General features: G+C 43.3%; 1 protein-coding gene across 6 annotated transcripts in view; it reads left to right on the top strand.

The window, feature by feature from the left end:
• The window catches only part of SLC20A2 (solute carrier family 20 member 2), a 57,096-nt gene extending 52,323 nt beyond the window's left edge, over positions 1-4,773 (top strand). For 5 of the 6 annotated variants that reach the window (XM_041479799.1, XM_041479801.1, XM_041479803.1 and 2 more), the window contains one exon: positions 3,085-4,773. In XM_041479799.1, the coding sequence (XP_041335733.1) occupies positions 3,085-3,249 (165 nt within the window). In that variant the 3' untranslated portion in view covers positions 3,250-4,773. The remainder of the gene's footprint in view (positions 1-3,084) is intronic. The other variant, XR_005956175.1, reaches the window with a different exon arrangement.
• Positions 4,774-25,920: the final 21,147 nt, after the last annotated feature.

Raw genomic sequence — 25,920 nt, 5'->3', positions numbered from 1 at the left:
CCAAAAGAAAACAGGTTTGAGGTGAGCCTAATCTTGAGCCTCCAGCATCAGGGATTGGGATTCTTTTCCTCAATATTTGTTCCACTGCAAAATAGCGTTTGCTTGAGTGGAAGCCCTACTGTCAGTCAACTGAATGTATAGCAGCTGGATAAACTGATGGCAAAGAAGGAGCAGCATGAAAGAGATGAGGTGGAGGGAAACCTTTTTGAGGTGAAACAGTAGACTGTAATGAAAAATGGAGACCAAGTATGAAGCTCTGAGCAGCAGTTTTCAGATCTTGTAGCAGATGTGGTTGCAAACTGGAGGTTGGTAGCAGGAATAAAAGCATTTAGCTTCTGGGGAAGGTTCATCAAGCCCTCTCAGACCAGGACCTGCCTTTAGTCCTAAACCAGAGCCTTTGGTCTACATGAGCTGGTCACTGCCCCGTGTGCCTGTCCCACATCTATGGCCAAGCAGCTTTTTCACTCTCAGTGCCTGCTGGGAGCCTGAACTGCACCTTCATCTTTGCTGCAGGTCCAAGGGGAGAGGAAAGACCCTTGAAAGCCTCCAAGTCAAGAGGGCTTGGAGTAAAGACCTTATCTTTTGAGCCTCCAAAGGAATTTGTGGGTCTGAATGCAGTAACCACATTGTTCTGGCTGCACCAGTTCAACCTCCCCTGGGATTTAGCACTGAAAAGCCAGGGTGGTGGGAATGCATGCCTTCCCTTTCTGCTGCCCAGGTGGGCAAACGAGCATATTGAGTCTTAGAGTGCCTGTTATTTGTTCTCAGATTGGAGATTTAGAAATAAGCATCTCTTGGCTGTAACAGAGTGTGTTCATGTACAGATAAAATTAGAGTGCAGCAGTTAAATGCTTTTCCTCTGCAAAAGTGACTTTGCTGAGGTCATTCTGTCAGCTCCATTTTGCCATTATGATTTTGCGGTTTTGAAAAATATTCTCTTTTGCTATGATTGAATTATCATGTTCTGTGTGTTCTTATTATACAGCATTGCACAGGAACAAGAGAGCCAAAAGCATTTCTCTAATGCTTTAAGCAGAGCATACTGAAGGCAAACTGCACTGGTTTCAGACCAATCTCGAAGTAGATACCATCTGAAATTCTACAGAAGGTGTAGTGTGCCTACACCCAAGGATTAGCTACTCTCCTAACCTCTAGTCCATCAAAAATCACTATTAATAAACTAAACTTTAATAATGTTTAAAACAGATTGCCAATGCCATCATTGCTGATACCATTTAAATTTCAGGAAGGACTCGGAGGTTAGCATACGTAGACTCAGTAAGCGTACTTGCTCAACAAGTAACACACACCCTAACAGCTGAGCTGCTGAAAACCCAAATGCTGTTTCCTTGGGTTAATGCTTTGATGTAGTCACAAGTGTGGGGCTCCTCTTCACCTAGATACACCTCCACCTCCTAAATACACTTACTCCTCCTAATTGCAGAACAGCGTATTGTTCACTCCAGGAGTATTCAGATGAAATATTATCTAATAGATTTCCTTATTGGATCAAACTTCCAACAGAGACCTTATTGGTCGTAGAATATCAAGTTTAGTTTTCCCCTGGTCTGTCACAGGCACCCTAGAGTTACAGGGCTGTCCACAAGTAACTCTTCTCCAAAAAGAAATGTCCAGAAGTAGTTAGAAGCTAAACAGGTGTTAGCAAAATATGCAGATTTGATATCCCCATGCTGTCTTTCCCTGATTCCCTGTACTCCTGGCATGTATAATTTTCCTGGCTCTGTACAAGGGGAGCAACCCATCTTTTGATCTATAGGCAGGGACTGATACTCCCATTAAGAAAATAAGCAGGGAGGCAGGGATGGCACTTCAGGGAGCACGTGCCCAGCTGTTCTTGGAGTTTCCTTACCTTCAAAAGAGGATATTTCTTCCACATTTCTTGCTGCTTTACCGTGCACTTTGAATAGACTTACACTGTTTTTGCTAACAGCATGGAAAGCACTTCCAGGGCAGAAAGAAAATGTAGACTTTCTGAACTTTTTGTATCATTTTTCATTGAAAATGTTGTTCTCAGTCCAATTTTATTTCTTAAAAACTGATATGCTGGGTTTATACCTGAGCTTATAAACTGAAAATAACTTTGAAGGAAGAAAAGGTTGCAGCTTTGCCCATAACACAGTGTGTTTTGTCTACAAAACCACTGACCTACCCAGCTGCCTTGGTAGCAGTGTCTTTGAAGGATATCTTGGTGTTTTATCCATTCCCCACCATCCTCTTAGTGTCTGGACAGTTAGTGTGCCCCATAATATAGTCTGGTGCCTTTGTCTGCAAGACAGGATTTTACTTCTGGATGCTTTGCTTGGCTAGCTGGTCCAGAAGAGGTTGTTTCCCTCACAGGGCTCAGATTGAAGGGTTTCATGTACTGGGTCTAAGCTCGCACTGCCTTTCTGCCCGCTGCCAAGCCACCATCACTGCCACAGGGTGGGCTCAGCTGCTTTTACCTTGCCACTGCCATCCTGTCAGTACTGGAATATGGATGTGGTGTTTTGAGTCAGCGCTGTGTGCTGGGCTGTGAGCTGCACAGAGAGGCTCAGCAGCTGCTGGGTGAACAGGCAGGGCATCCAAACCAGCAGGAGGACAGGCACCTGGGACAGGAGCCATACTAGCTGTCCTGGCCTGCCCCATGCAATGCTCTTCAGCAGAGCCTTAAAAACAGCTTTTCTGGTGTTTTCCTGATTTAAACTGCAATCAGCCAGAGGCATTGGACACTTGCTCTCTCCCCTGAGGACTGAGTCAGGTGGAGGGCTGCCTCAGTTGCACTGAAGGCTCATGTAGGAGTTAGCAGGGCAGAGAAAAACTCACCAACATATTTTATTGCCTTTGGCTGACCCCAAGACCAACAAAAAACAGGACAACATCGAAAAACAAAGGTTTAAGTACCCTGGAAGTGTCACCCTCCTGCCACCACACCAGAACAGCACCATTGTCATCCTCAGGGGCTTCTTTATCTCAGAGCATCGCTTGGTATCAGCTGACTGGCATTGGTGTGGCCCTGGGCATGTTACAGGTGCTCAGACCTCCCCCTCACACCTTGTCTCCCTCTCTCTTGCCCACGCTCCCAAGGTTGGCTCCGTGGTGGCCGTCGGCTGGATCCGCTCCAAGAAAGCCGTGGACTGGCGCCTTTTCCGCAACATCTTCCTGGCCTGGTTTGTGACTGTGCCGGTGGCCGGCTTGTTCAGCGCCGGCGTGATGGCGCTGCTGATGTATGGGATCCTGCCTTACATTTGAGGAGCTTCCTCTGCTGGGAAAAGGGGAAATGGCCGAGCTCGAGCTACTACCGATGGGAGAAGCGTTCCCGTGAAAGAAGCAGTCAGAGAGGATCCATCTTCCATACCTAACTTCTTATCTACTGTACATAACAATGTGTCATATTGGTGACATGGTGATGTGGTGCCATTTCTTATATATTAAAGAAATATATATGCATATAGTAGGTAACAATACCTAAGTTATATCATCAGTGGGGTGAAAATAATTGCCTAGAACTTAATATTTAGTAAAATTTGTACATAGTGTATCATTTTGGTGGCTATTTTTTAATCTTTTGAAGAAGAGTATGGATTAGGAAATGTTTCTTGTCCATTTGATATAAGAAGAAGCGAGGTACAGGACTGCGTAATACATGACTTTTTTAAAGCTATTAAGATACTGGAACAAAATAAAATGTGCAGAAGTGCTTTTCATAAAATAACTTTGTTCATATCATATTGATTTTCGTGTATCATAGCGTGATGGTTATGGCTGTGTAAATACTTATGAACAGTAACTTTTAAATGGTGCATTTCCCTTATATATTTTGGATAAGAAAGTTTAGGAAGTACCAAAGAAGCAGGGGAATAGCTTGCCGATATTATGTTGTTGTCTCCACTTGTGTTGTGTTTCCCCACCTCTGATTCAACGTTGTTTCACCGAGCTCTGGCCAGTGAGGCTGGGATAGTACTGTTCATGTCTTAATGTAACTTTAAAAAGAAAAAGCGCACACAAAAAATTAGTTCTCGTACTTAGTAGGCAGCCCATGGCTCTCCACATTAGCTGATATTAGACTGACTTCATTTTGTGGGTTGATACTTGAGAATCTCACTGCTCACCTTCTCCCTTTCCCCTTCAAGTCTGAGCTCCCGGTTGCCCTGCTCTCGATTCCTGCGGGAGGACAGACCGTCAGCCTCCCTCCCTCCCTCTCTCCATCCAGCCACAAGCACACACTCTCAGGTACAGGTACAGGAGCGGGGCCGTGAGCGCACGGCACCCCCGCGTGCAGAAGCGAGGGGCAGCAGCGGGCGGGAGAGGGCTCAGCCCTGGATTTGTGCTTGGAGGTAATGGGCGCCCACGGGAGTGCTGATCCATGCAGGGGAGTGCTGAGCAGGTGCTGCCTCCCCCCTGGCATGTCCCATGCCAGCCACAGCCAGCCAGCCTCCTGCTGTGCTGCCTACAAGCAAGGAGGGGATGGGAGCCTGGCCCTGTGTGGATGGAGGTTGAATGGTAACCAGCATTTGGGATGAGATTTTTTTTCACGGCAGCTCAGGGGAAAATGGCCAGCTACATCCCCTGCATGCCTTTGGAAAGCACATTTGAGTGAAGGTTACTGATTTATGCGTGGGAGGCAAAGGGCAAGGGGTGCCCAGAGGAGGTTGGGAATCTATTACTGTTTAAATGCTGCTAAAATTTTGATAAAATGTTCTTGGTACTCCATTGTGATTTTTCCATTGGTCATTCATACCAAATTTATAATAAAAAGATAAACAGCCCCTGTAACTGCCTCTTGCGTTTTTGGAGTGTTACTCAGCCGTAATGGGAAGGCTCCCCAGGCAGTTAAAGCCTACTCCTTGGCATCTGCCGCCCTTTGTCCTTTGTCTGCTGTGGTCAGTGGGATCAAACCATGCTCTGTGTGGCGCTGACAAAACCTCCCTTTTCTTCCTGCTGTCCTGGCAGCCCCAGTGCCCAGCCTTGCTGTGCCCAGGCTTGGCTCCCAGGCGTCTCTCAGTCGAGGTTTGGGAGCTCGTGGGCGGCTTCAGACACATTCCCTGGGCACTCACTGCCTCCAACTGCCTCCCTCACTCTGGCTCTCTTTCTGGGGCTCTGGAAGCATCCCTATTGCCATGGCACCATGGTGCTCATTTTCCAACCCCTCTGAAACCCTAGAGCTATGGTATAAATAGTGCTGGCAAAAGGGTGGGACTGTTGGGCAGCAGCTGAATGACCAGAGCAGTCAGTAAATGCACAGAGACAATTTGGGACCTGTGGAAAAGAGTGGAAGAGCTCACCTTATCTTAGCACTTGCATAAAGAAATGCCTGCCCAGTGGCCCAGCAGCTTCCCACCTTGTTTTATCTACAGAGACAAACCAGAGTTCTCTCACTCCAGAGGCAGGGAGGCAGCTGCAGCTCTGCCAGACACAGGCAGAGGGCTGTGCCAGCTCTGGGGGTATGTGATAATCCCCCAGCACACACAGCTGGGTGTCTGTCAGCACACACATATATAAATAAAACTGCTGTGAGGGAAATGGCTGGCAAGGAAGCATCTTCAAAATATTCCTGCCCCAGCTACAGTAACCTTCACTGTGGAGGGAGATGGAAAATCCAAAGCGACTTTCTTCACACCACAGAGGTGTCCTTTGACATCCAGAGAAATAGAATCTGCTCAACTGGTGAAACATGGTGCAAATATGGGCACAGTTAAAACTCCCTTTGCTCAGGCAGCAATCAAAATAGGTCTATTTTCAGCTCAAGAGATGGTGGGGGGTTTGCATTTTTTCAGCAGCATCAGAGCTCAGTGGGGCTGGAGAGCTGAGCTTGTTTAGCTAAGGCCTGTTTAACCAGCAGATGCTGATAGACCTCGACAGAGACATGGGATCTTGGCACCCTGCAGGGCTGCCCTGTCCCCTGACAGAGCTCTGCCCACCGTGGTTCGCAGCCATCAGGGCTGCAGCCCTCCCAGGCAGGACACAGGACAGCATGGCTGTCACCAGGCAGACCTTGCTGCGTGCTGGGGAGAAGTGTGCACAGGCTGCTGGGGCTGCAGGAAACACAGGAAACACAAGAAACAGGTCAGAAGAGAGACAGAAGGCTGATGGAAATATTTATTACAAGTAGAAACTGTTCTAGCCGAGGAAATACAGCCTGAATTTCAGAAATCAGTGTCTACTAGGCCTCACAGACCAGTGGTAAATCTTCGACTCAAAGCAGCCTGAGGAGAGCCAGCTGGCAGAGTGAAGGTGCTAGCAGACTAATTACTCTCATCAACCTCTCCTCCTGCCTCCAGCTTTCACCCCACTACCAGATTTCATGGTTTGCCCTGGGAGCTGCTTTGCCTTTGCATGTCTGGTGGTCACTGGGATGATGCTGGGACGTGTCATTGCCACTAGCTCTGCTTGTGCTGCTTGGCATAGTGTCCTGTGGTGGTGAAATTGCTGTGGCATGGTGACTTGTGCATCCTGGTCTGTCCTCTCCAGCAGAGCAGCCCTGTTTTGGCAGCTCCCTGCTGCTGGTCTCCCATCTCCAAGGTGAGTGCCGTGTGTGCTCATGGCTGCCCTGACTGGTTGACACCCCTTGGGGCAGGAGCTCTGCCAGTGCCACTGAGGTTTGTTCTGTTTTTGGTCACTAAGTGCTCCTTGTGGGGACGTGTGAGGTGAGAGGGGCCAGGAGATGCAGTGGGGAGGTGCATGGGCAGGGCAAAGCAGAGGCACAGGGCCCTTTGTTTGTGGTAGAGACCTGGGTTGCCTTGTGAGATATCCTATCCCAGAGCCGGGGGCCTAGGTACTCCTGGACTGCAAGATGGTGCTGATGGACAGATCCACACTTTTGGAGGGCTTGAATGAGTGTCCCATGCTTTTACTTCTCTAGAGAAGGTAGATGATGGGGAAAGCGGTTTATTCTGGTTTTGGGTTTCTTTTTTTAAAGTTTCAGGACCCTTGGTTTTGTGTTCCTCCTTTTGTGGAGCTTGCTTTAGTGACACTGATGATTGCTTTGATGGAGCATTGACTCCACCTGCTGGTTACCAAAAAGAAGTCTGAACTGGAGTAAGATTTTTATTGCCAATGTGAAGTTTTGTGAGCCTCCTTTTTCTAAGCAGGAAAGCAGAGCAGAAATTAATTATACGTAACAAAAATGTGGACTGTGCTCTTTCCAGGTGAAAATTTTAAATACAAATATTTAGTTATTTGTAATTAGTTATTACAAATAACTAGCTAGAACTAAATCTTACTCAGTTTAATTTCCAATATCTTAGGTTCTAGGAGAAAAAGGTATTACTGTTGCAATGAATTAAATTACATTTTCATACTGACTGATACAAGAAGACTTTTCTTCTACTTGTCTTGCAAAAGTAACCAGTCACTTGAGTTCTTAAAACTAGGGGTTTTTTTTATCATCACTGAACTTCTGCAGTGGTGCTATTTTAGCACTGTATTGATGAGCAAACATTTTGTCCAGTGGTAGCGTTGGTCTGAAAGATTTTATAAGCATATCACACCTAATTTAATAATAATATTCAACTAATTTCAATTTTCAAAGGGGTACTATTTTTCCAAAGTGAAATAGTATTTTTAACTTATACAAATATGCTGTGCTGTTACCAGCTTTCAGGTGCAGAGGTTTTTTGTGTGAGAAGGTGAATGTGAATAACAAAAGCTTGTTTCCTTCCTTAATTGCAACCAGCTTCAAAACAAAGTCAGAGCCTGGAAACCAAGCACAAACAATGTCTGAGTTTCGTGGCTCCTTGCATCTGCCCCAGCTGACAAGAAACATCCAGCTTCAGGAAGATGACTTCTCATCTGATAAACACTAAGTTCAAGGATGTGACATGTGCTACTGCAGTGCAAATATTTACTGTAGATCATTATTCATTGCTGTGCTTCAGGAAAGGAACAAGGAATGGCAGGTGTCCAGCTATGGCCAGTCCTCTCCATTGCCCAGTTGCAGTCAGCCCCTGATGGATCTTCCCACATGGTGGCACAGTGCATGCCAGTGCCTTTGCTGGGAGCAGCTCATGCAGCTCACAGAATTCAAGTTGGGAGCCCGAAGGGAGAAGATGCTTGTACCTGCAGATCAAGTTGCCAGTGTCAGGGTGTCAGTGCCAGCGAGGAGGGTGTAGTACGCTGCTCTTATGTGAAACAGGAAGATGGCTCCGAGTGGAAAGCACTAAGGCATTTTTGGATGGTACTAAAACTGCTTTCTGACTGTGAGAGGATTTATCATCTTTTTTGCTGGAGGGGAAAAAATATAGCAAGATTGATTTGAAAATGTTACCTTGCTATCTTGATGTACTTTGTAATGGATGTTTGTCTCTTGATCTTGCAAGACAGTGTTGAGAATCCTTTTAATTCCTGTGGAAAACAGGCACACCTGGAACTGCCTACGGTTTCTGGTCTGAATAATTTTCTGTATGCCTGATTTTTCCACTCATTCTTGCTTCTCATGGAATCCTGGTGATCTCTGTAATGGAAATTGCATGTGACATGTCTTTCACACTCATGAGCTTATCAAGGTAAAGCTGACAATTTCTCTCTTCTCAGTCTCTGACTTTGCATGACAACCTGCAGTAAGTCTTGGCTGCTTTCTGACAGATGACTGCTTCTGTTTCCCGTGAGAACAGAGATGCTTTGTTGCACTGATAAAGTGCCTGTCAGTGCTGGGGTCAAGTGCTGCTCAAAATACACCAAAACCAATGTGGAACTGGCACAAGAAATTATGAAAAGGAGAAAGAGAACTTGGGGCTAGACCCAAGCCACCATGAAGAGCTTGGTCACTTCATGGGGACAATGTCACAAATTCAGTTCTTGGACAAGCTTTGGATGGTAAACAAAGGTGAATGCACCTGGATTTTTTAGGTCACAGCCATGTGCTGCTTTTGCTTCTTTCCAAAGCTTTAGATATTTTTTTTCTAAGCACTTAGAACAATTAGGATACAGAAATCTGTGACCTGAATCTTTGAGACAACAGTTCAAGAGCTGCTTTATGTAAAGGTCAGCTAAAAACCTTTTCATATGTTTGGGTTAAAGTTTCTAAGCACTGCAGAAAGAGGTTAAAAGGCTTTATCAACTTGCAGGCTGTTCTCTTCCATAAAACACTGCCATTCCTATTCCTATCCCAAATGTTCATTAAGGCAGTTTCCCTTCCTGTATGAAGGCTGGAGTAAATGCTTTTAGATATCTTTTGAAGAAAATCTCCTGGATTCACATTATTTGTCATATGTGTTATGCCAAAGACTTCTTACTTCTTCCTTTCATTTCAGATAGTTTACATCAAATAAACATATTTCCTTTGTTACTGAAAATTACTCCAGATCCCCTTTGCACAGGAATGTACAGAGACAAAACTTTCCAATTTGGAAGAACCAGTAAAAAATATCAGAAATTTGCAGATGGTGTTGATAAAAAGCACTAGTACCAGGATAAACAGAAAGGATAGGAATAAATGAGATGGGAAGGGCATACTAACAATACCAAAATATCCTTCAGAGATCAAGAGGTTGTGGCTGAGACAAATAATGGTAGAAACACAAGCTGCTGATACAAAACTAGAAGAGGAACATTGCTACAGAGGTGCTAATGGCCTTCCTCAAAATTTATCAGCTTAAAGGGGCCTCTGTTAGAGTAGGTTCAACTGGCAATCTGTTGGTTTATTCTCATGCCAGCATTAGCTCTAGGGCAGAGGTGGCCACTGACATTTCAGATGATGTGGCATACAGAGATAGTCACAGAGCAAACTGAGCAGTCTTGCTCCTGCCCTCATTATCCTCCAAGCCACCAGGGTGCTTGCTCTTATTCTGCTCAGCCAGTTTCAGAAGCAGTACTCAAGGACTAAATTTCCACTTAATTTAATTGAGAAAATGGCTGTAGGGCTTTTCTGCTATCATTGTTTAGCAGCAATTTTTCCTGAAGCTGTAATTATCACAGGCAATGCAATTCGTTCGGTAATGGAGGAAGTCAGGACAGGAAATGCTTCAAAACCTCTCTGTCCTACCCACAGCACTTATTTGAGAGGCTCTCACTTGGAGATGTTGAAGTTCAGATACATCTTGTTTACATCTTCCATTAAGATTCTGCATATAAAGAGCTAATAAATATTTTAGTACATTTTTCACAAAGTCATAAAATCCATCAGACCAGCAAGTTGTTCTACCTGGTCTGTAACCATCTGCAGCATTTGCTGATGTATTGATAACCCTCCAGTGGTACCTGGCAAATGTGATAACTTAGATGGCCTTTAAGGGCCCTTCCAACCTAAAATATTCCATGATAACACTTTGTACTCTTATACGGCCCCCTGGAGTTTGTTTCTTTGATATGTAGCTGGGTCATAATTATATTACATGGAGGACAGAAATTAATTTACATTTACAGTTTAGTAATAAATGTGATTGACAAATCTGCTACAAACCTTCTCATAGAGAAAATAGAGGACAAGGAAAATTTCTCATCCTTGGGAAGCAAGTCTCAGTAAGGCAATGACAAAGTTCTTATCAAATCAACTGAAGAAATCCTCCCTAATTATCCAGGTACAATATGGGATAAAAATTGCAAAATACAGGGCTTTCTTTTGTATAATTATTTTGTATTCTTTTGTATGCCCTGCTTAATTTTACAATTTATTTAGTATTGACTCCAGTGTTGGATGATTAAAACAATTAAACAGGTAATTGCTTCTTCATGATGCAGAAGAAACAAAGTGGAACAACTTTGGGCAGGATGTGCTGGTTGACTTGTGCTGCCTTCAGCCTGCAGTGTGCTAATGCAAGTGTGCCATCAGGTGGTACAGAAAGAAAGAGCCTGACAAAGAGCTGGGCCTCCAGCTCAAGCCTATGAAATAGAGGAGACTAAGTGTCCCCTAAAATGCCACCTTTTTATCCATCAAAAATGAGTGAAAATTATTGATGTGTCACTGTGACACTAAGTGGGAAGGAGCTCTAAAAGTGGGCTGGGCTTACTGGGGCTGTAGCTGCAGGGACAAATGTCTATGGATGCAGCAGGCTTTGAGGCTCTTAGGCTTGTATAAAAGTTTAGCCTTTTTAGAGTCTGATAAAGACTCTAATTATCGTGGAGAGAGGTGTGTGCATTTAAATGCACCTCAATTCAAGCCAGAAGGGAAACTGCAGCTGTCACTGGGACGTGCTGGTAGTGCATGGTTGGTGGAAACCTGTACACACCTATGGGGACACCAGGAGATCCTCCATCCTCCCCCTTGCATCGCTTCCAGCCATGCCAGAGCAGGTGAATTTGGCTCAGAAATGTCAGACTGGGGTCAGGGATATAAAAGGATACAGCCAGGCTGTGCTAGTTGGTCTGGAGTTTGCTGCTGGTGGAGTTGTGTCAAATAAGGGCCATCAAAGCTGAAGGCAGTGTTGGAAGCAGAAATCTCAGTGGCAAAGCAGCAGCAGGATGGACACTGCCTGCCTCTCTTCGCTGCCTTAAAAATGATGAAGTTGGCTTAGATGAGGTTTTAATTGAATTTACCTTTTCCTTTCATCTTCCCTCAGGCAACTAGTAAGGCTTTTCCGAACTGGCTAGGTTTAGGGCTTAGAAACAGTTGTGCTTTTTGAGGGGGCTTGAAAAAGAAAAGAAGTCCTGTGTTTCACAAATTTGAAACCAGACTCATCTGGGGCAGTTTAAGGCTTTGAAAACTGGTATCAAGTACTATGTGTTATTTCTTGAAAAACTGTACTGAAGTCCTGCATTGTTGGGGCTTGGAAACTGGCTTGTTTGGGCAGTTTTAAATTAGCAAATTGGAGACCAAGTTCTGCACTGTTGAGCTTGGAAACAGACACCAAGTCATGTGTTTTTTGGGGACTTGGAACTAGACTCATTTGGCCAACTTGGAGGCCAAAAAATTGAGGTTAATCCTGTGGTTTGAGAAATGGGGATGAACTGGTGCAGCTTTGGGGCTTGAAAGGAGGTTCATTTGGTCAAATCTGGGGCTTGGAACACAGGAGACCAAGCCCTGTGTTGCTGTGCTCAGAAGCATAGACAGACCCAGTGCTGGGATAGAGCTGGTGAGAGCTTGGTGCTGGTAGTGCCAAGCTTTTGGCTTTGATCCCTGTGTGGGCCACTCAAGAGCTGGACTCCACGATCCTTGTGGGTCCCTTCCAACTTGGAATAATATTCTGTGATTCTGCTTTGGGGTCTGGAACCAGGAGCGTGCTGCTGTTCCCAGGCTGGCAGCAGAGTCCTGCCCCTGCGTGTTTGGGTTCAGCCAAAGCTCCCTGGCTGATCCTGGGGAGGTCTGGGGGCAAATGGCAGCTCCCAAATCTCCACACAGCCCAGTGCCAGAGCTGCTCCGATGGCTGGAGGAGTCGGGAGCTCAGGGCAGGCCTGAATGCTGGCAGCTGCTGCCTTCCCCAAGGCTTTTGTCATCATCACCATCGTCCCCCTGCCCTGGACCATGTGCTGCTGCACTGGGGAGAAGAAACCACGCGGGAGGAGGGAGCCTGGTGGTAGGAGGGGTAACCGGCCAAAAATATCCCGGAAGGTTATTAAACTAGAGCAGTTGGGTGAGGAGATCAGCTGGACATTTTCCTGGAATGTGGTGCTTCAGGGACTCCCATACACAGCTCTCATTCCCTGCTGGTGTCCATGAGGCAGTGGTGGTGGTAGTGGTGAATTCTTGTGTGTGTGCCATCCTCCCCTGCAGCACCAGGGTACCACACAGACAGGTCACTGGGCAACAGAGCCCTGCCAGAAAGTGTATTTCATTAAAAAAACCCTGCTCTTATGGAATTTGGGCTGAGACAAATATCTTGTTCTTTATGCCTAGGACTTTTATGAACAATTTAAAATGAGGTAAAGATTTTTCAATGGAACAGGAATTACTCATCTTTACACCCTTTCCAGTTAGGAAATAGCAAACTCTAAGAAATAAGTATTCTCTTAGAAATGGCTTGGCAACATGTTTCATTTCAAAATAGCCATAGAAATGCAAATTTGAGGATGTGTTTGATTTTTTTGTCCCGCCTGATTCACTTTGAAGACAAAAAGAAATCCTGCCAGCCATACTCAGTTGTCTTTTGTAGCATTCGCTGGGAGGCAGCAGTGATGGCAGATGTGATTAACGAAGATGATGTCAATTAGTTTCACCTTTATATAAACAAATGGTCCACTTAGGTTAAGCCCTCAAGCTCCTGGAAAGCTCTGTGCTATTTCCAGCGCAGCATCTGAGCTGGTAACACAGCTTAGCCACAGTAGTGATGACTTTTAACAACACACTGAGGTGGGAGAGACAAGCCTCTGCTGGATTTCAACAGGTAGTGAACATCACTTGTTTCTTCAGTCGGTTGTGGCTGACTTTGTTTTACTTCATGTCATACCTGCCGGCATAATTTCTTCATTTATCTCAGTTACATCCCACAGGCTGATATTTGAGGGTGTGTAGCTTTACCAAACAGTGCATCTTGTTTTTTTGAGCAAGAACTGTGTCTTTGAATGAGGCTCCCATGTGAAAGACAATGACTTACCCATTAGTGCACTAAAACACTTAAATATCATTTCTAGGTGTTCCCACTGGACAACCTGAAACTGCCAACATCATGGAATGTAGTGATCATGGGATCAAGAGCTGTTGGATGCTTGGGAGCACTTTCCTGCAGATCTCCTGGCATTCTGCTGGCAGCTGCCCAGGCAGGGAGAGTTCAGGCTGTGCATGTTCAGCAGCTGAGTGGGAATTTTCTAGTGGGATTGTTGGGGAAAATACACACCATTCAAAAAACGTTTTTCTTACTGGAACTGAGACCAATAATTTGTTACTGAGCTGAGTTCAGACTGGTCACTGCCGTTTTCCCACATTCTGAAATGACTGCCTGAAGTGTGGGCCTCCAACAGAAGTGGGAGTGGGAAACCAGCGTGGGGAAGTGTGAGACTGGACCTCTGCAGGGCCATGATAAGTTCGTCTCGGCTCCCAGATACAACCACTCTCTACCTCCCCAAGAAAATCACTGTTTTCAGCCCTTTTTTAATTTCTTACAACAGGATTTTGCAGCATTAGATGCATAGAAGTTTGCAGGTACTAATGGAAAACAAATAATACCATATGCTGCTTTTGTGGTAGTAAACTCTGCCCCATGGGAGATCCCTGATCCTACGTTGGCATCTGATAATGTACCAGATAAGTTACTGGGATATAAATTTCTTAAATGCCATTTTTTTCACTTTGTTTTCTTCAGAAGGTATCTACATGCTTTTAAAGAGAACATGTGTTTTAACCACACCTACCAACAGGCTTGGAGTTCAGGTCTGCACCACTGTGGTATGTTTTCCAGGGAACTTTGCACTTTGAAGAGCACATTGTACTAATGGAAAACTATTGTATGCAGGTTGAAGCAGCATAAACTTGCTGGTCTTGCAATGTCATCCCACATTAGCATAGCTTTGATGTTCCCTTAAATGATGTTCCCTTTTATTTATGCCCTTTTTCTTTTCACCTTTACAAAATGGGAGACAGTCACCTTCAACAGAGGAAAGGAGAAATTAATCCAAGTTATATGAAAAATTTAACCAGAGTTGTAATCTTTGGGCTACCTCTTTTTTAAAGCTGATTTCAGCTCCATATTTCCCTAAGCCTGTATTTTTTGGCTCACTGGATGAAGAAGTACATTAAGCAATGCCACCTGTGGCACTTTCTCTATGGATCAGGGCTTTACTGGCTGCGTTTGAGTCACCTTGTCCAGCTGCAGAAGCTGTGCAGTAATCCCAGAGATGATGGCAGTTGTGGTTTTCCTGCTGCCTTGGTTAGCCCAGAGTTCTGACCCCCAGCTGAAAAGGCTTCCCTGTGCCATGGCTCCTGTGGGAGGCTGTGCCTGCCCAGGCACCCGTGTGGAAAGGCAGGAAGCACTGTAGCTGTTGAGCAATTTCTGTTACACTGGAAAGGGAAGTGCTGCTCACATCACTGGCCACGAGATTATCAGTTTTTGTGGTCACAAGTAATTAAATGTCCAACCCATGGTGCTGGGGGAACGTTGCTACAATGAATGGTTTGTTGAACAAAGCAAATGCAAGCAAGCAGAATTTGGCAATAACTGAATTAAATAACTGAAGAATTTGGCAATAACTGAAGAACATAACCTCAGGTAGCTCCTTTCTTTCTTTCTTCCACTGCAACCGTCTAACACAGACCATTATCAGCTGGGTTGTTCAACAGGAAATAATATCACTTCTGCCTCCAACCTGGAGACATCAGATACTTGGAGACAGAACAGTATGAAGCAAATATAATCTGTTATCTCAGACACGAATCTTTCAGTTAAACCAGGCACAGTCGGAGCAATGACGAGGTTAGATCATCTCTGTGACCTACATGGCAACGTGCTCACAATCAAAACAGGAAATGAGCACAAAGGCAATCTCTGCAGAGAACTTAAAAGGGGTCCCTTGCACTCATGCTTCTGGAAGAGGGCAAGTGAAATAGCCCAGCTTTTATTTGCAGCTGTACCAGAGAAACGGAAGAAATTTGCTTCAAAGGCAGAGTATGGTCTTCTACTCTTGCAGAAAACCATCCCATAACAACTCTTTTGGAAACAACCAAGCTTTATCCTAAAAGTTCTTTCCAGTTCTTGTCACTGATATAAATCTTTCAGAGTCTTACTCAAATGAGCGTTTTGCCTAATATGTGGACTAAAGTTACTAAGAGTTTTTACCTAACTACCCTGCAACCAGCATTACCCTTTCACTTATGCTTTGCCCCATGGCTTCATTTTACATTTACAAACAAGCCAATTAAGATTTTCATGAAAATGTTTGAAAATTTCTGTACTGCATTATATTAAAAATAAGATTAAAAAAATATCAATGCTATGACTTGTTACATGTCTAGTAAAAATATGCCCAAAACATCCTAGGATTAGTTTTTTCTGACAGCCACATCTTATTCTTGGCTCTTGTTTGTCCAGTGCGCAGCTGAAGCTCCAGCTATCCTCTGGCCCTTTCAAGAGATGAGCTCTTAGGGTGCCTTTTCATGAATTCAGAGCTATATATAGTATGATCTTGCACATCATACTATTGTAAATTTACTTCTCCTTTATTATATAACTCCAGGCCTTAATGTTGAGGCATTTTTTGCATAATCCTTCCTATTGCATTTGTAAATTTCTTACATGCCCAATTCTTGTGCTGCCATCATACCACAAATATGAACAAGGCAGGTGTACAAGACCTCACTGTGAAGAGTTCTCCTGTAAAACTTATTCCAGTCGGACAGCTTTTCTTAATTTCCTTTGTCTCAGTTGAAGTTTGATTACACTTTTCTTCCTCTTTTGTATAAATACCTTACTGATTTAGAGATTGGCTACATCTGCTGCATCAGCCCTGGCTCTGAAATCAGTTATCAAAAATATATAGCTCTAAGAAATAAATTCATGGGGTTTTTTGTGTAGTTTTGTGCAGAGAGGTAAGTTTTCTGGTATGGAAATAGGCAGCCTCAAGTAAGCAATTTTAGAAAAGTGCAGCAGTTTCCTGCTAACTCTAAGGAGTCTGGGCTTCAGGTGTTCCATTCAACAATTTCACTGTTCAAAAGGCAAAATAGGAAACCCAAGCAAAAGCTACAAATGTGCTAAACTTCCTGGAAAAGCCAAATACAGGAAAAGGCTTAAAACTATTTTTATTTAATGTTTTAAAGGAGAAGGCTCACCTATGAAAGTATCAAAGGCTTAAGAAAAGCTGAGCTTGCTGAAGATCAGCTCAAAAGTAAGCCATGAGGCACATAAATAATTAAATTCTTTTTTCCCTCTCTGCACAAGTTAATGCTACTGCAGAGCTTGGTTCCTGCTTTGCCCTTACCCACAAAGAAGCAGGAAGCCCCGCTCAAGAACAGAAATAACATGCTAAAGCAGAAAAATGCTTCAGCATGCTAAGAGTCCAAAAGTATTCAAAAAAAGCTTTGCAGCAGTTAATTTTTGGAGACAATAGTGATTGAACTGATGCAGAGAGGACACTCTAAAGGACTGCTACAAAAGAGTTTCTCAGCACCAGGACACATTTGCAGTTCGGCTCACAAATGTCCAAGCTGTACATTGCTGGGAAGAGCTGGAGATCTCTTGAGTGACCAAACACAAACCAAATAAAAGCTCAATTTAATTAAACAACCAACAGCTCTTCAGGCTGTCTGAAACTCAGGAGTCAGTGCAGTCCTAGGCAGTTGTCTACAGCTGATTCTGTTGTAAGCTGGCACCTAAATACCTGCTGGCTTCCTGGCGTTGGTGCTTTGAGTGCTGCACACCCCTCTTTGTGACCCTGTAGGGAATTTGATAGTTCCTTCCCATCCTCATGTGAGCTTCAGTTTTGTGTCTGAGAGACACTTTTCAAGAATAGCACGTTATGTGACTGGTGAAGAGAGAAGTGCAGAAGCCCCTAATTACGGTGGGGCTGGGGACCAGAATGGGAGCCAGGGAAGTGCCAGGCACAGCTCAAGGAAGGAGGCCCCTGCACAGTGAAAGATTTACGTTTCAAGTCATGAGATTCTACGTAAATTAAGGTACTGTGCGCAGTATGTGAAGATGTTTTAAACTGGGTTTTGTAGCATCAGCCTTCTAAATAATACAGTATCATTTATGTGTGTATCATTAGTAGCAGAATAGGAAGAGGACACTCCTGAAAGAAACAAATCAAACATCTAATAATTTTTTTACTGTGATAGCTCCTTGTCCATCTGGGAAGGTAACAGATATTACATACCTGTGAACTGCAATGCTAGAATGGTTCTACAAATTTCTGCTGTTAGTAAAGTCATTGAAGCAGGAAGAGATAACAAAGGTAATCATCCCAAAGTAAGGCACTATTAACTGCAAAATTTTTCCATGGAATGCTTCAGTGCTTTTTTACAGTAATGATGGCATGGACCCTTGTGCTTGTATATATTTTTCATGCAGTAAACTCCATTTCTTTTCCTCACAATAAAGTGCTTTTGAATTCAGCAAGTAAAAATGTTGATTTAGCAACACACAGGGGACACCCACACACATTCAGCTGGCATCACACGGAATCTGCTGAAACACAGCCACCACAAGGAAATAGGCTGTGGCACGGCTCTTCAGGCAGCTGCTGGGACATATGGAAACCCCAGGATGTCCTGAGAAGTGAAATGGGAAGACTCATATTTAAAGACTCCCTGTGTTTTCATCTTACAAAAGTATAGTTCAAATGTCACTTCTTTGAGAAATAAACTATTCTATGTATTCCTTATAAAAAGCCCCAAAAGAGAAAATGAGAAACCTACCCTTAGTTTGTTTTTAAAGCTCAGAGCCTGTTCTATTTTAGTCCATGCAAATATGCACTTGGCAGAGGATTCCACCTAAACCATCAGTCAGAAATCTAGGCAAATGCTTTACAAGCCCAGAGACAGCCTGAGCCATCCTTGCCCATGCAAGGCAGGGCAGCACGTGCCTGCCCCGTTGGAGGTCACTGGAGATGCAGGTGACTCCTGTCACACACCACGTTATCCCTCACAACAGCGCTGCCACGAAACAGCCCTGATGGATTTCTTACTGGAGTGCCAAAAAGCCAGGATGCAGGTGTGCTTCAAACCTGCCACGGAATGAGCCTTGCTGGAAACACACCCTGGGCCCCAGGCTGGCACAGGGCAAGCCAAGGATGTTTTTCTGGGCAGGGCTGAAATCCCCTGTCAACAGCAGCATCGAACAAGCCTTCAGCTCATTATGAGTGACAATGGATTGAATAAAAACATGGAGCAAAAAAATGTCAAGATAAGAGAATATTAGAGCTCAGAAGATAAAAATTAACTCTAATATTCATTGACTATAAACATGGAAAAAACCCAAACACCAGGAATGCAGGAAATAAATCATTAACAGTGATGAAAGTTAAGGGAATAAGAGATTCGACTACTTCCACTGTTTTATGGGAAATTCCAAAAAAAACTTTTGCATCTTATCAGATCCCATGACAGTTAAACATCTTATTTCTGGCACATGTCTTCATGACTTTGTGTTACAGGGAAGGTTACTGAAGGTTGAAAACTCCCTTTGAATCTTCACAGTGAATCTTTGCAGCTTTCAGCTTTCTGAAAAATTGCCCAGGGCTGAATTCAAGTCAGAATGGAAGGTGCATCTCCCACACCCCAGCACAACTCCTTGCCCTGCTCTAACTGCCCTTGTCCTCTTACTCTTTAATAATTCATCCAGAACCCCCTCTCTGCAAAATCACTGTGAAGATTCAAAGGGAGTTTTCAGCAGCAGGCCTCAGTAAGCTCAGTCACAAACCTGCTTTTAAATTCTGCTCATCAAAACAAGTAAAAAGAAAAAACACATTTGATACAGGAGCAGAGATGACTCTGAATTAAATAAATTCTGAGCTTCCCCAGGAGAATTCTGAAGCACTTAGGAAGGAAAAATCAGCCTGCACTACTTCTAAACAGGAAGCAAGTGCCTTGTAAGTAGGAATTGCTTATTTTTTTTTTCTCCTTTAGTGTCTGTATTACACAGGAATTTGGAGGGGAAAAAGAAAGGTGGCAATTAAGAAGGAAGTTTCAGAAAAGGTGGGAGAGGGGGTAACATCAAAAAGTATCCGTGTTACGACTCCCAGAACTTAAGTGGAGGACATTAGAAAGCACTGAATTAATTTTTTTATCAATAAAAGAAGAACAGAATATTAATGGTTCACTCATGAAGACCTCAATTCTGTTTTATAGGATCTTTAGCGCAGTTTCTAAAGTTCTTTGGAAAACATTGTCATTACAACACATGGCTTAGTCTCCCGGGAAACTGGAGCAAAGCCACCAGTGCACAAGCAAATGAGATTAATCTCAAGTCTTAACTGTACTTTAACCCCCCTCCCCTGCAGCTGGTAAAGCTCAGCTGACAAGACAGGCACGTCTTAACAACAAGGCTGAAAACACTAAATTGTCCAGCAGTCCCACCACCACTGAGTTATATCCAAAGCAAGCAACAGAGGCTCCCCTGAATGTGTTTGGTTTTCTTCCTTTATTAAAAAAAAAAAAGAATAAAAAAGAAAAAAAAAGCTAAACTAATTCATTAGAAAAAGGAAAAAAAAGAGATATTTTGAAGGAAAGGTAAAAAATACAGCAATTTGCATGTACACATTGGATACCCTGTTAACTAAGAGCCAAGTTAAACTCTATTGCTAACAGAGCTCAGCCAAATTCTGTCTTATCTCTCTAATCACAAATGGAATGAAAAAAACTAGGAAGCAAAATGAAAAAAAAAATTACTCAAACACTTGCATGCCTTTAGTTCTCTTATCTACAAAGCATCTAAAGTAGACTCAGAACTGTTAATTTTTTTTTTCCCTTTCTGCATCAGGAAGATTGAGAGAGGCATAGAAATGTTTGTTCCCGCAGTAAAAGTGCATCATCATGCTTTTTCTAATCCTGTTAGGATGAGGACATGACTGTGGGATGCCAGACTATTTCCACTCTTAGCAGGAAGCAGAGGACAGTTATGTGGGTGCCCAGCTCTGTGGAGTTTGTTCAGCAGCACCGAACGAGCTCAGAGAAATGCCTGAGGAAATCAGGTACTTGGCTAACGCCAGCTCTCATTCAGCACCTAACAAGATGCATAAATACAGAAAGTGACAGCAAAGGAAATGCCAAAATCCTGCTTGAAGGCTTTGTAACACCAGCCAGGTAGCATTAGAGACACATCAGTCCCACCCTGTGGTCTGCCATTCCACATTTACAGGCTACATTCAGCCCCACCAGTCACAGAGAAGAATTTCAAGAATTTTGGACTGATATTACCAGCTTTTAGAAAGGACATGAATGAAAAAATTGTTTAAAACAATAAACAGGCAAAATATCCAACATGAAGATTGAGTAAGCCAAAGCACGGACTCAAATTTCATTCAAGTTAAGAAGGCTTCCTGTTACAGACCAGGATTTTGGCTGACAAAGAATTTTCCTTAATAATTCACTTCCTTGCTACAGACTTCTTGCATCTAGGAAGTATCTTCCAGCTAGCTTGAGGAAGATTGCTACAATAAAAACCAGACAATTAACTTGAGAACTAGGACAGAAGAATGGTCACTTTCTACCACTCATTCTGGACAGCACCAAATCCACCTGCCTTGTACATTCACCCCCCATACATCAGTTAGCATATTTTTCCACTGAAAAGAAGCCCTCAGCAGTGTGCCAGAGACTAATTTGGCTCCCTTCTCACAGATATTAATTAGACCCTCATCCAAATGAGGACTGGAAGATGAGTCCTTTTCCCTTGTAATGTTTTAAAATGCAATTAAGAGTAAATGGTACAACTGAAAGATGCCTAGACACACACAGATGGGTTCCAGAAGCAGAATAATTTACCACAAGCAACATTCATTCCAAACACAAGGTGATGGCACCACGACAAGCCAAGAAAGAATGGGGCTTCATTAAATTTCATTAAAAGAACATAAAATCTTGACACAGCACCCTGTAACAGCTCTGTCTGAAACACTGCCTGATGAAATCCCTTGGACTGTGGTATAACAGTCATTCCCCTTCCATGCCACTTGGACTCCAGGTATTTCAAGAGTACTGGCACCCTGTGTACCCTGGGAAGGAGACAGTGACCCTGAGGCTGCAGTAAGAGCTGCTCCTGTCACCAGAGGGGTTTTAATCCAGTCACACCACTCCTGCCACTTAAGGGGAAAAAGAGGGTGTGTCATTCTCAATAAATTGGGGAAAACATATATTATCACAGCAGCTTCACTTTTGTACTCATTAGAAAATATATGCATAGGCTGGGGGGAGATAAAGACTTGTGACAACTGCACACAAGACACAAATATTATCTGGACAGGACAAGACCAGAATTTGAAACCACCAGAAGCTTGCATGCAAGTTAAAACTTACTAGTTATTAGTCCAATTCCCCTTTCCCATTCCCTTTGGTTCCTCTGTGAAAAACAGAGCTGGCGAAAGCTCAGTTTTCTTCAGACTCAGATTCCTTCAGTAGAAGGAACACTGATGATTTTATATGCATTTTGAGATATTCCTGGAAGCAACCAAGGCATTGGCAGGAGTTAAGGGAAGCTACAAGTTCACCTGCCTGTTTAAGGCTGAAACAACCCTAAGCCACGTGCTGGCTTGACCTGTCTATTCTGAAAATCCTGGTGGCAGCCTCCCAACAGCTCCTCACCCTCCACACCTGCAGTGCTCTCTTTGGTGATTGCAAACCACAGTTTGGTAACCATCATCTAAACCAGCAGATAAGCACTGTAAAAACGAAGTGACTGACCAGACATATTTTTTAAAATTCCTCTATTTTTTTCCCCTCTGGTGCTAAGCAGGCAAACAGTAAAACAAACAAAACACCAATGTGAAAATAGATTTTCTGTCTAGGTGGCTTTAAATAAGACTGAATGATGAAAAAGCCTGAACCCTTGGCACACAGAAAGACTGTTCAAAGGGGACACCCCTAGAGAAGGAATGCCAGAGTTAAAGGAGGAATGGAGAAAGCAGATAAAGCTGTCAGTTCTGGCAGAAGGGAGAGGCTAAGAAGTTCCTAAACCCTAGAGTAAAGCCCAGGATGGAAAGAATCAAGTCAAAGCCAGGTTGTTCTGAATATGCATACACTCTATAAAAGGCCTGACAACGATACTTTAACTGAAATAAAACCTGAAGGCTTGAATCTATTCAGGAATGAACCCTATTTCTTTTGTGCACATTCAATTAGAGTTCAAAGGACCAAAATTCAACCTTGCTACTTTAAAGAAATATAAACAACTTAACTCATGGGGCATCCTGAGCAACACCGATACATTGAAGTGTCTGCTGGATGTGGCAGGATGAACACCTTTCTGACCTGCAGAAACAAACCAAAACAACAGCTTGAAGAAGATTCGTTTTGAACCACATAATGTTCTATGTGCATCTAAAAAAAAAAAAAAAAAAAAAAACCAACTGAAAACACCCAAACCTTTCTGTGGCACAGCAATTATCACTTCAAAGGATTTTTCACATCCCTTCACATCTGGTTTCCTTCAGAAGCTGCTCTGGATGTAAAATAGATATGCTGTGAAACAAAAGCTACTTTACACCATAACGTTGCCATTATTAACATCTAGAGCTAACATTTATTTTCTTTTAGTTTAGCATAACTTGCTGCATACAACCACAGAGACCTGATGCAGTTTATTCAGCTGTAGCACTGCAGTTTTTTCTCCACCAGCAGCAAGTTAACTGATTTCAGTGGATGTCTGAACACTGCCCTATTTTATCTGGGCCCACCGTGACATTTTGAAAGGATCCAAGTAACTCTGAACAAAGCACCACAAAGAATCCATAGATCTCATTGATGGAAATACTTTTTATTAGAAAGAGTAACAAAGTGCATCCCATTGGATTCATTCAATACAGAGTTTTTAAGAAATAGGATTTTTCCTTTTTATATGGACAGTTTTGATGTGATGATGTTTCAGCACAAAGAGGGTTCTCCAAGATTCTCCTGCAGAGCTTCTCTGTACACACTATCTCAACCATTTATGCATTTGGCAGGTGTGAAGCAGCACTGAAGAGTCCATCTCTTAAAAAATGGAGGTTCTGTAAAACACTTGCAATGTCACACTGACCAACAGGAATTATATTGTTTGTTGTTGTTAAACACAAGATTTAAGGGACATAATTCTTTCATACAGTCTTACACACAGATGCATAAAGGTGCTTTCAGCTCTATCAATAATAATAATATGTAACAGCATAAATAACATTATCAATTTTTACTATATAGACAACTGTGCAATTGCCTTTTTTTTCTTTTTAAAAATTAACCTCCTGCTTTTTTTAGCTAGGGACATCTTTTGAACATTTGGTGCTTCCTTTGCCTTCCTACTATGTCTGGATGGAATAAAGAACACAAGCAAGGACTGTTCACCCATTTCGCCCTCACTTTTGGGACACATTTATGATCAGACTTCTCTGGAGACATACATGCATCGTTTCACAGCATTCCACTTTCCACTCTTTATGTCTGATTCTATCCCAGTTCCCCTTTTTCCTTAGCTCCTCCTGCCTTCCCAGCAAATGAGAGGGAGATAGTACAGTAATAGCACAAAATTAGGACAGACATTTCAGTACAAATCGTTATATACAAGGGAATGTATGACACCAAACAGGAGAGGGGAATTATCCATGCAATGCATTCTTCTTTTTCCATTTTCAGCCAACCTTACACCACTAGCACTGTTTTTTCAGGTTGTTAAAAATGCAAAACTTCTATAAAGGGCAAGACATAGTTCCCCTTAAGAGAAACCACCTAAGACATCCACTGAACACAGTATCAGCCCCAAAGCTACCCCACCTTTCCCCAGAGTACATGTACACAAACACGAACATCGAACAAACAACTGAACTGAACTGGAGCGTGCAACAGTCCCAGTTCTGCTCAGACTGAAAGGTCACATGCATATAAACAATGCCCTCACTGAAGCTGTTGGTCACACCCGTGGTTCACTGTTCCCCCTTCCTTATGTACAGAGCACAACCAGCACTTCAAGGAAATACCACATGCCATCTCACAGCACAGCACCTTCACACAACAGAACTACTGCAACAAGGGTATCACAGATCCACTTTTTCCTATGGGATGAAGGGAATTAGATGAGATCCTCTGTACAGTAACTGGATTGTGGGAAGAAAGAAAGGATTTTTTTTGTTTTACTTTTAACAACAGGATGCTTTTGTAATACAGCCCTTATACAGGAAGAGAATACACATAACGCCACCATTCTATCTATACAAATCTGCAAAGATGTAAACAGATGTTCTCCTTATAGGGGACTTGAAACAAACCCAAAGCCTACCCCTAGGCACTTTTGAGTACAGAGCTCCTGGCTCTGAGTTCAGCCTGTACTTGCAGTCCAAGGCTTCCCTGCCACCAGCAGAACTATTTAACCAGGTGCCAATCAACACAGGCTGCCATCTAACTACAGAGCTGGGCCTCAGTCCCAGTGCCCTGCAGCCCTGCTGCTTCAGCAGAGCCTCCTGAATCCACGTGCAGGGTCATCTGAAGATCCAGAGAGGTGACCTGCCTCCTCAGAAGGACACTACCTGTTCATTACAAAAGCACAGAGACACATGTAGAGATGGCATTTCAGTAAAAAAGACTAGAGGAGCTGGGCTTTTAATAACAATTATTTCCCTAACAGGAAAGTCTATAAGAACTGGGGCCAGGAGCCCTGGAAACAGCCTAACAGACAAAATGATCCATGCATAAAGCTGGACTTGAAAATCCAGCTGCAGGAATGGGACTATAGAGAACCCTTCCTTGACTTTAAAAGTATTTGAATAAAACAGCATCTTCAACTAATTTATTGTTGTAAAAACATTTAGGAAAAAAGTCACTGCAAAAGGTTAATTTCCTGTAAATTTCACATTTCCTCCTATTACATCTCTTTAAGCAAATATGTAATTTCACTCTACCACAGATGAAATCAGTTTTGCAATTAAATTTCTTGCTAAGAGTAATGTACAACAAATATTAAACTGGTAGCCTATTTAGCAGTAGCAGTAAAGTATAAGTAGTAAAGATTCTGTCCCATTTCTCTGTTTCTCTTCAGGAGAAGAAGCGAACTTGGAAATTGCCAGCACACCCCTGGGGTGGCTACTGGGGAGCTGAGTGAATTTTGCACCCACTCCTGAATCTACACAAGCTACTCTCTAGGCTGCGTGGCCCATGACATGTACCTGTGGGTAGGCATTTTTGCTGCCTAGTATAGAAAGGAACCAGTCAAGACTACTAAATAAAATGACTACCTGGTTTCAACTCCATTCTTGCCTTGCATGAGGAAACAGGTCCAGTTGGCTTAGGTGCACAAAGCTTTAGTTTCTGTGGGCCCACACTGCAGCAAATGTGGGAAGCATTGAGAGGTCTGGTCTGGTATCTGGTTGCTCAGCCACTTGTTACACCACGCACAGGAAGGAGACAACATTCTAGCACTGCTGTCTGGAATGGCAAGTATCCAACAC

The sequence above is a fragment of the Pyrgilauda ruficollis genome, unplaced genomic scaffold (assembly GCF_017590135.1).
Source record: "Pyrgilauda ruficollis isolate IOZ18807 unplaced genomic scaffold, ASM1759013v1 scaffold5, whole genome shotgun sequence".
Classification (NCBI taxonomy): Eukaryota; Metazoa; Chordata; class Aves; order Passeriformes; family Passeridae; genus Pyrgilauda; species Pyrgilauda ruficollis.
The sequence above is the reverse complement of the archived record's forward strand: the minus strand, read 5'-3'. Positions and strand labels throughout refer to the sequence as shown.